At 43.3% G+C, this 9,396-nt stretch overlaps 1 protein-coding gene across 1 annotated transcript in view; it reads left to right on the top strand.

Moving 5' to 3' along the window:
* Nucleotides 1-9,396, top strand: part of LOC103396655 (BMP/retinoic acid-inducible neural-specific protein 3) — a 70,377-nt gene that overhangs the window by 40,068 nt on the left and 20,913 nt on the right. The window contains exon 2 of the mRNA XM_025066182.1: nt 978-1,436. Within this exon, the coding sequence (XP_024921950.1) occupies nt 1,045-1,436 (392 nt within the window). The 5' untranslated portion in view covers nt 978-1,044. The remainder of the gene's footprint in view (nt 1-977; nt 1,437-9,396) is intronic.

Raw genomic sequence — 9,396 nt, 5'->3', positions numbered from 1 at the left:
CTGACTGTGGTGATGGGTTAAAAACAGTGACGTGCTGTGTCACAGTGACAAGTACTTCACTCTCCTTCACTTTCCTAGTACTAACCCAGTACTTGTGTCTGGTACATGTACTGTATTGTGAATGCGTTTCATATTCCGCCTCCTCCCAGGACATTACAGAAAGAGAAATGAGATTTCTACAAGGTGGCACAGTTTTAATTTGCACCAGCGTTACCTGTGGGGCCGTGGAGTACATGCCCCAGCTGCAGCCGCACACCATTACATTCATCAAGTTTTCACCCCAGCTTTTAGTCGCATAAATACACTCATTTGACAGACGACTTAAGTAATTGCCTTTTTAAACTGCAGTAATCTCAGGGTGCAGCAAGTGAAAATTAAAAATGTTGTGCCATGAGTAATTTTTGTGTGTGTATGTGTCTTGTCTCCGCCGGTATTTATTCGCCTGAATTTGCATCTTTGTGAAAAGGGCAGTGAGAGAAAGGGTTTTGGAGGGAGGGCGGGGGGCGAGTTACCCAACGACTGTCTATCCCGTCTGAAACGGTGATTATCTTCTAGGTCACCACTCTGAAGCGCACGCCTGGTCCTTTTTTTAAAGGGCATTGTGGAGTTTTTGTGCAGACTTGAATCTCATGAACAGAAGAAAAAGTTTCAGTGTTTCTAACTTAGACGTTAGAAATGAGACTTTTCTGAGACGGGTCTGAAAATGGTGCCACGCGCCGGCAATTTACTGCAGAAGTGGGCCAGTGAGTGACGGCGTCCTTGTCCAAACAAACAAGTACAAAAGAAAAACCTATTTTGGAGCAGCTGGTAATAAACTGGTTCCCAAGGTGGGGGGTGGGGTCCCATTAGTGGGCAATATTTTCAGTATTTTTGGGTTCATGAGTTTTCTTTGTGTTTCCTGGGTTCAGGTTGGACCCACCTTGCAGCGTACTACTTTTGAAATAGTATTTAAAGTATTTTTCTTTTGTTTTTTCCAGGCCAGTGCGAGGCGTCCTTTGGAAGAAATGCCGGTCCCAGGTGCCCTAGTACATCATCACCGGGATCATGGCAACTCCTTTGGCAATGACACGAGAGAGATGGTCCACCGGCTCCGCTCGCCTTGTTAGATGGTCGGCGCCCTCCTTGATGCTCCTATGGTTGCCCTGGGTGTTGTTGTGGCAGCCGGGGGGCGGCCGGGGTGGACAAGCGGTTGGCGTCGGACACGGCGGGAAGGTGCTGCACGGCTCGCTAACGTCTTCATCCTCATCTTCATCCTCCTCCTCCTCTTCTTCGTCCTCCTCCTCCGGCTCCTCACAATGGGGCATCAACACCCGTCAGAGCCGCGGGGAGCTGGACTGGCTGCTGTCGGAGAAGGGACCGTTCCACAAATGTCCCGAGTACACGGAGTTCAGGGAGCGTTTTCAACAGGGGTTCTCCACCAGATACAAGATCTACAGGTGAGAGTTCCGCTCTGTCAGTCTGTCCGTGAAGTATTTGTGGAACATGTATTACTTCTGGTGTAAAAAATATAAGTAGGGAGAGTGGTTAGTGCTCTTATCTTACTGCAAATAGGTCACAGGTTCGATTCCCGGCTTTGTTTTGCAGGTTTTTTGTGTCTGCGTTTTCTTACGGTTTTCTCCCACAGTGGATGAAGATTAATTGGTCTACAGCGACTACATGAGTGTGATTGGCAGTGACAGTCTCTGTGTGTGGCTCTGTGATTGGCTGGCTGTTATTATCCTTGCCTGGTTGGCATGAAGTTTATTTAAAAAAAAAAAGAATTCCTAGATCGTCCGACGGTTGTCCAGTCTTGGTCAGACACGTTCTAGTTTCAGGTGTTCAGGTGTTTGGTCAGGTGTTGGTGACTCAAACTGTAACACTAAAGTATGTTTTGACTCGTTTTGACTCATCTCCTGTATATTGCCTGCCTTTTTTAGAACCCAGGTGGCGCTCAGCTGCGTATCTCGGGTTTTTTTTTTTTTGCCGCCCCCTCAGGTGCCGGTTCCTTAGACAGCAGGAGAGTCGATGAATCTGTGTAAGACAGTGAAAGTCCAGCACTTCCTGTGAAGTCTTTCAGCTGACCATATCCTCTCATCTGTCATCGCTTTGTTCCTCTTTGTGAATTCAAAATGACAGCAATTCTCTGCCCCCCCCTCTGTCCCCCCCCCCCTGTCTTCCCTCACTCTGCCGCTGCCTTAGGTTGAATTAGTATGTTTCCCCCAAGGGGGATGAATAAAGCCCTACTCTCTCTACTAATTTAATGGGGGTGACAGCATCAGTGACATGAAGGGAAGAAAAGGAGTGAAAGGACAGGTGTGTTTTTATTAAATGGGGCAGATTGTCATGTGATAGACTAGAGTACGCCTTTGGAATTACTGCATACCATATGATATTATTTCAAATGAAAGTCTTAGTAATTCAGATTTTTATTTTTCAAAGTACAAACTGGAAAGTACTGACACGTGCTCTTTGTCTGTTCGATGAAATACTAAATCTGCTGCATTTAGTAATAATTTAGTTCATCCCGTGCAGCAGGGGGCACCAACTACAGTATATTCTTCGTAGAGACAAAATATTTTCAGGACAGACACCTTGATCACTCAAACAAAATGAAAATCACGGTTTTTATCTGGCATTATTATTTATTATATTGGACTGTTCAACGGGCCGGATTTGGCCCACGGGCCACCAGTTGATTACCAGGAAATGATTCAAAGACCTTTACTTTTTTACGTTGTTGAACTTTTCTTTCATTCTTTCATTCCTCACCGTATCCATGTGATGGTCAGGAATTCAGCCGTGCTTCGTCACAGACAGAAGAATCTGTCTTTTTTTTTTTTCCGTTGTATTCCATTTGTTTGAGTGTTATATATTCTCTGTTTCCACAACAACAAAGCGCTGGTACATGTGCTCTTCAAGACCACGGCTCCACATCCTCCCACAGTGTGAACACAATTAGAGTTGCAGAAAGAGACAAGGGCCTGACAACACATTCCCTGGCAACACTGTACCAACAGTGACAAGAAATACAGAATACAAGAGTAACAGAGTAACAGTAAAGTAAATATTAACAACCAAATATTTTAAACTTTGTTTTTCCTCTTTTTTTCTGTTACAAAAATGTCTTTTAATTTTTTTTTTTTTACTATTTTAGTTTTTTTTCTTCTTAGGCTAGAATGCATATTTTATCATGAAGATAATTTAAATTTTTTTATATATTTTTTTATGTTTCAGGGTCGGGGGGGGGGGGGGGGGGGACGACTTAACTCTGTGTCACAGCAGAGCGGGGGGTGAAACGGCCCGATCTCATTAGGTTTTAATGAAGGATAATGGAGACAGGGAAACTTGTCAGGTTTATTTTCCTGGTCTAAACCTCATCTGATGAACCTGCTGATCTCATCATCACACATCACGGTCTTCAATCTGGCGACTCTTCTTGTTCGTCCACGTCAACGTCGTTGTTGTTGAAGTATTGGTTTGATGGACATTACGTTAGGTTATTGTTGGCTTTGTTTCCAGTTTCCTAATTCATTCCAAGTCGTGTTAATTTATTTGGAGAAATGACAGTTCACCTGTTTGTTTTTTTGTTAGTTTTGCCGTAGGTGCTATGAGGTATTTTTATATTGCAGCCGTCATCACACTCCTGTGTTCACAGCTCGTTTTTAAACTTGACTCTGAACCAGTGAATTTACCAAACACATCTAATGTTTCCAATGTGGGAGGGAAAAGCAGACCCTGGAAAAAAAAAGAGAGATATTTATAGTTATAGTTATAAAGACTAGTGATCCTTTTTACTGTAACCACTCATCAAACTTTTGGCCACAATTATTTAAATTTGATATCATTACGTATGTTTTTTTTCCAAAGTCCGTTTGTCATTTTCTCAGAGTCAAAGTCTTCCTTCAATGTTTTTTGGAGTTAAAGTTCAGCCACGTCTCCAAACTGCCGTGCGCAGCTGAAAAGTCTGTCTTTTATTTAAAGCTGTGCTCCTGGTGCTGCAGGAGAAGCTCAGCGCCTCCTCCACTCTTATCAACCCATTTAATTGCCACCGCTGGTTGTCACTGGGAGTGTGAATGTGGGTTAGTGGGGCTCCGGGCTCCTCCTCCCTGTCAGCTCCCTGCCTCTTATTATGTGCTTGATCTTCTGTCATATTTCAGCAGGTTGGGCTCAAAACTGTGATAAAGTCTCCATCCCCGTTGGGCTCAAAACTGTGATAAAGTCTCCGTCCCCGTCGTCTTCGTCTTCTTCTTCTTCCTCTCCTGGCTGCTCCGACACAGCTGATCATCTGCCTTCATCTCATCCTCACCCATTTTCACGTCTTCCTCCAGACTTCACCTTCAAACTGCTAACTGTCCCTGTCCATCTGTTTGTTTCTAATCCTGTCCACCGGGGTGTCTTCAGCCTCCCATCTCTTGGACACAGACACGTTCTCCAAACCAGGGGTCATTTGGTGCTGACCTTTGGGCATGACTTGACACGCCTGAATTAGACCATACATCACAGCAAGTCAAACATTTCTTTTCCACTTTTTTTTTTTAATCACAAATCCCTTACGATGCTTCACTTTTACTGTCTTTAACTCCTTCTTTTCTAGCCCCCCCCTCCTCTGCCTTAGCAGCCAACTCCTGGGTTAAATTTTCCACGGGAGTACATGGGAAAATGAGCTGCACCTCCTGGCCATCTGATCGTCTGCTGCTTATGAGGCAGAGTTGAGGGAGTGGGCTTATGACATATGATAATTGCTTTTTAATGGGGTAATAAGATTCAACGTTGCTGCTGTGGAAATGTGGTGTACAGCCTGACAATAACTCCTGCAGGGTCATCACCTCAGTAGTTGCCAAAAGTTTTAATACATGAAGATGAACTTTTCTCTCTCTGTCGACCTGTCGTCGTGGTCAAGTGTACGACAGAGTAAAAACTGGGCCGACGGTTTTGGTTTTAATCTAAAATAATTACATCTAAATGGTTTCTCTGGTCAAATTCAATCTGTTCTCCCAAAACATATGACAACGTTTATGTGGGATACATGCATGCTCCAGTAGAGGGCTACTAGAGTTCCTTTGAATTGCACAGCTGCAGAAAAAAACATGTTTTAAATTGAAGTGTAAATCAACGATAACACCTTTTTTATTTAGATTATTTAAATCTAATTTACAAAAGTTCTGTGACAGTTAACACTTTTAAAGGCGTCTGGTTTTAATAGCGTGTTAAAACACGTCTGTCAGGTATCACCACAGAATTTATTTTTTTATTTTTTTCTAGCCTAGAGCCGTGCTATTTTAATTTTGAGCTCCTTTCTAAATGAAAAGACGGTCAGAGTGGAGGAGGATCTCTGTGAAAGAACATTTGACCAAACCCTGAATCGTAGCCTTTACCATCACTGGATTTTTTTAATTCAGAAGTTTTTGAAATTGTCTTAGAACATTTTGACTGATCTTTGATTCAGTTCAATTCCAGTGTCCTTTACAACATGGATCACAGGAAGTGAGCTCTTTTATCAAATGGTCTTAATGACAGGAATTATACTGTTCAATACCCAGGTTTGACGCAGGAATCTTAAACCCGCCGTGCTGTAATGAGTTCCTTTGACTAAAATCCAGGCCGACCACAGTCACATTTGTTCAGAGTACTTCCACACTCTTTACCTCCCGCTGAGTGTGTGAGCAGTGGGAGAAATGGGCAGGAAAAAAAACATAAAAACCTGCAGCTGCGCAAAGACAAAGAACCTGGAGATTAGCTGCGATGAATCACTGGGAATCCATTTTCAGAGGGGGATTATATTTTCTTTATAAAGCACTCAAAAGCACACACACTGCTTTTGTATTTTTTTTAACACTTCCACATAGACTAACATCGCCCCCACAATTTCCATTGGTGCCATATATACGTCTGCAGGCAAATAAAAAAAGGTAAAAGTACCAAAAGATTAAAGTATGCACATAACGAGGCAGCTGATGGTTCAACTTCACAATATTAAAGTATGCACATAACGAGGCAGCTCATCTATAACTGATGGTTCAACTTCACAACGCTAACCATATCTCCGTGTTTCTCCATCAAACTGACTCTGAGTCTGAGCATCAAGTGTCACCTACTGGGTGAGATTTGATTAGCACGTAGCTAGAGATTATTATTAATTCAGGCCCAGTGCTGCGCTAACAGGATTAGCTCCGTCTCAGGAGTTAAACATCAGAGAACTGGACTCAAGACAAATATTTCTGTAGACGCAATAAAAGGGATGAAACTACGTAATAAATTAAAAATGTCCTCACAGCCTTTTACTTCATCAGAACTCCCGTTTTTATGATGATGTTTTTGAAAAGGACACAAAAGTTGCTTTCTGCCTGCTGACACTTACGATGATGGTCACAAATTCATTAACTAATGGAGAGGGAAATCAAACAACATTTAATTTCAATCCCATGCAATGACAACACACTCCGACTGACGGAGCCTTGGACGGTTTGATCCGGTTCCAGGAACAGCCAGGATCGGCTCCCTCTCCTTCCTCCCTCTTCATTTGCCGGCTGCGTCTTGGTTGGAGGTGGAGGATGGAGGATGGAGCGCGTGTCCAAAGTGAACACTTAATTACCACTAAAGTTAACTCTTTAGCTCGATGCTTGCCAGTTCCAGTTTGGCCCCCTGTCATCCAGCTCTATTTCTGTCTGTAATCCAGCACCGTTGTCCTCATTCCCTTCACTTTCACACCATGTGAAAACCTACAGCAGGTTTTAATGAGCGCGCCTCGGCCTTGTTTGGGCTCTGTTGTTTATCTGAGCACAATTACACACTCCTCAATGTCGTTCTCCTTGTTCCGAGAATAGAATGATGTCTGAAGAATTTATGGATGGCTGTAGGAATCCATCTATTTACTGTGAAGCCCAACACCTCCCCCCAGGTTGGCATTTTTGTGCCGTTGCCACGTTTGCCTGGATTTGATGTCGGCGATTATTCAAACACGTCTTAAGCCTTTAAGACTCAAACATCACGTGAAGAAATGTGTCACCAACTCGGTTTTGTTTTTTCTGGGTTTTTTTGCAATTTTTCTTTGTTTACTTTCTTTTTAAGCAGAGGTGGGAGAAGCTCAGGAATCAAATTTCAGTGAAACGAAAGACGAGATTTTCTACAGTGCAAAATAAGAAGCTGACTAGGAGCTGCATGTGTGTGTGTGTGTGTGTGTGTGTGTTTGTGCTTGCAAAAAAACAAAGAGAATAGAAAAAGTAGAAGGGGAGGAGAGGGCGGTGTGCAATTAAGGAGAGAGTAAAGTCTGAAGAGTAAATTAGAAAATGGACTTGTTAAAACGGAACACTCAACACATGGTTTTGTTGTTTATGAAAAGAATAGAGTGTAAAGAGTGTGTGTGTGTGTGTGTGTGTGTGTTGTCGGGTTTGTTTCCCCAACAATGCAAGAGTGGAAGACAAATTGACCACATGGATGGGAGCAGACAGCGGCCAGATTGTGCAAAGTACCAGTTATTTTTATCCACACTTTGCTGTTTTCTAGTACGCCTCATGTTCAGAACACGAAAGAGGAGAAAGTTCCGGGCTTCAAAGCTGCAGCGCTGCACCACGGCGCTGCACAATGATTCCATTTTCATCTTCATCGTAAAATGAAAGAGCTGCAATTAACACGTCCTGAAAGGCTGACGAACCCACGGCGACTGAAGCTCCGTCGGTTCCACCCACGGAGTGGTTGAAAGTGGGGACGGATTGTGATTGAAAATGTTGTTGTTTTTTTACTTTTTGACAACAAATTCAAATTTGTTTAAAGCATAGAAAAAAAGCAAAGAAAACTACAATAAAATAGAATTGAATTCAACAAAAAAGCAAAGGATCAGGAAGAACTAGAAACAAAAAGTACAACAGATCTTAAACACAAATACAGTAAATGGTATTTGTTTCTGACTTCAGCTCCACATGTTAGCATCCCGGCCCTACACTGAGGCTGAAGACAGTCTTCGGTGAGTACTAGTCATGACTAGTACAACCTTTAACTCTTTGTTAACCCAGCAGGGTCAGGAAATCCACGTCCAGCTCCTCAGCTAATGGAATATTTAGGCTGCGTCCGTAATGAATTTGTCTCATCATTAATTCATCATCGCCAGAAAATGTGGCTAAGGCAACGGTTGCCTGGCCAAACGCAGCGTCTGGAGAGTTCTCCATGGCCGGTCGTTGTGAATTATGCAGATCTGTGCACGGAGTTTCACCGAGTTTCACCCGACAGCACAGAAAAGCCGTGCGTACGCTGCAGCGCTGCTGCCTCGCAGCAAGAACATTCACGTTTGACTGGAAACAGACGGCCGTCCTGTGTGGAGTTTTGCATCGTCCTTGTAAATTATACATTATATATATATGACTGGGTCATATATATAATGTATCATTTCAGTATTCTTTCATCGTTCTCTTTTTGTTAAGGTATTTCAGTGTGAAGAATTGTGAGGCACGTGGTTGATTGTTCACTGTAGATGATTTTGTCATGTTACAGCATCGACCAGTGACTGTTGAGCACTGCTTTAAATTGGTAGCAAAAGACCAGCGTCTGCTTGGTTTGTTGTGTCGTATCAGTGAGTCCACGGCTGCAGACAGTCGCTACGTTATAACAGCACCAGGATTGGACTGTAATTGGTTCACGCACCGACATGCACGCACTTGTTTGCCCTCAGTTTGCAGCGGGGTATCACAGCGGGCTGCAGTTGACGACGTGCTGTGAAAATATTTATCATTAGATTTATGTTTGAACGTGTACAGAATCAGCAGAATCCACGCTGGAGTTCAACGTTTTCACTCCATAAAAACCAGTCCTTGGTGGAGGGCAGTGAGCAGGGAACAGGTCTGTCAACAGGACTCACTGTGACTGCTACTGTTTATCATTTCAGCCTCGCTCTTTATCTGCCCAGTGGGAGCTGGTCCTCCGACCGTTGTTCTTCCAACAGTACCGTGAACCGTTCACTGCAGGATTCAAGTCACAGAATTAGACAAAAAATGCAACTCTTAATGGTTTTGCTTTCGTCAGCACAATAATCAGATCTGTCACTGTTTCTGTTTTACAACAGAACGTCCGTCCAGTTACTATGGTGACGGTCAAATCAATTCAATTTGGACTTCATTGCAAGAACTCTAAGTCCTTGAATGACCCCAGCAAATCCCAGTTCAATTCAAACATGGTGTTTGTCCGAGGGGGCGTTTATAGAAGCTCTCAGAGCGGAGCAGAATGGATTTAGTACAAAAACTGAAACGGTATTTAATTAGAAAAATAGAAACACACACCTGTTGATGACATCACCATCTGATACCTTCAGCTCAGAGTGTCTGTAGTCAGTGAACCTGGACCTAAACCAGGTTCTTACTGGTACGGATGTTTAGTTTTCCCTCCGTGGCGTCGGCTGCTGCTGTTGGAGCTGGAGGAGAGGTCCAACAA

This window comes from Cynoglossus semilaevis, chromosome 20 (assembly GCF_000523025.1).
Source record: "Cynoglossus semilaevis isolate Cse_v1.0 chromosome 20, Cse_v1.0, whole genome shotgun sequence".
Taxonomy (NCBI): Eukaryota; Metazoa; Chordata; class Actinopteri; order Pleuronectiformes; family Cynoglossidae; genus Cynoglossus; species Cynoglossus semilaevis.
Note: the sequence above shows the minus strand (reverse complement) of the source record. Positions and strands in the feature narration are given on the sequence as shown.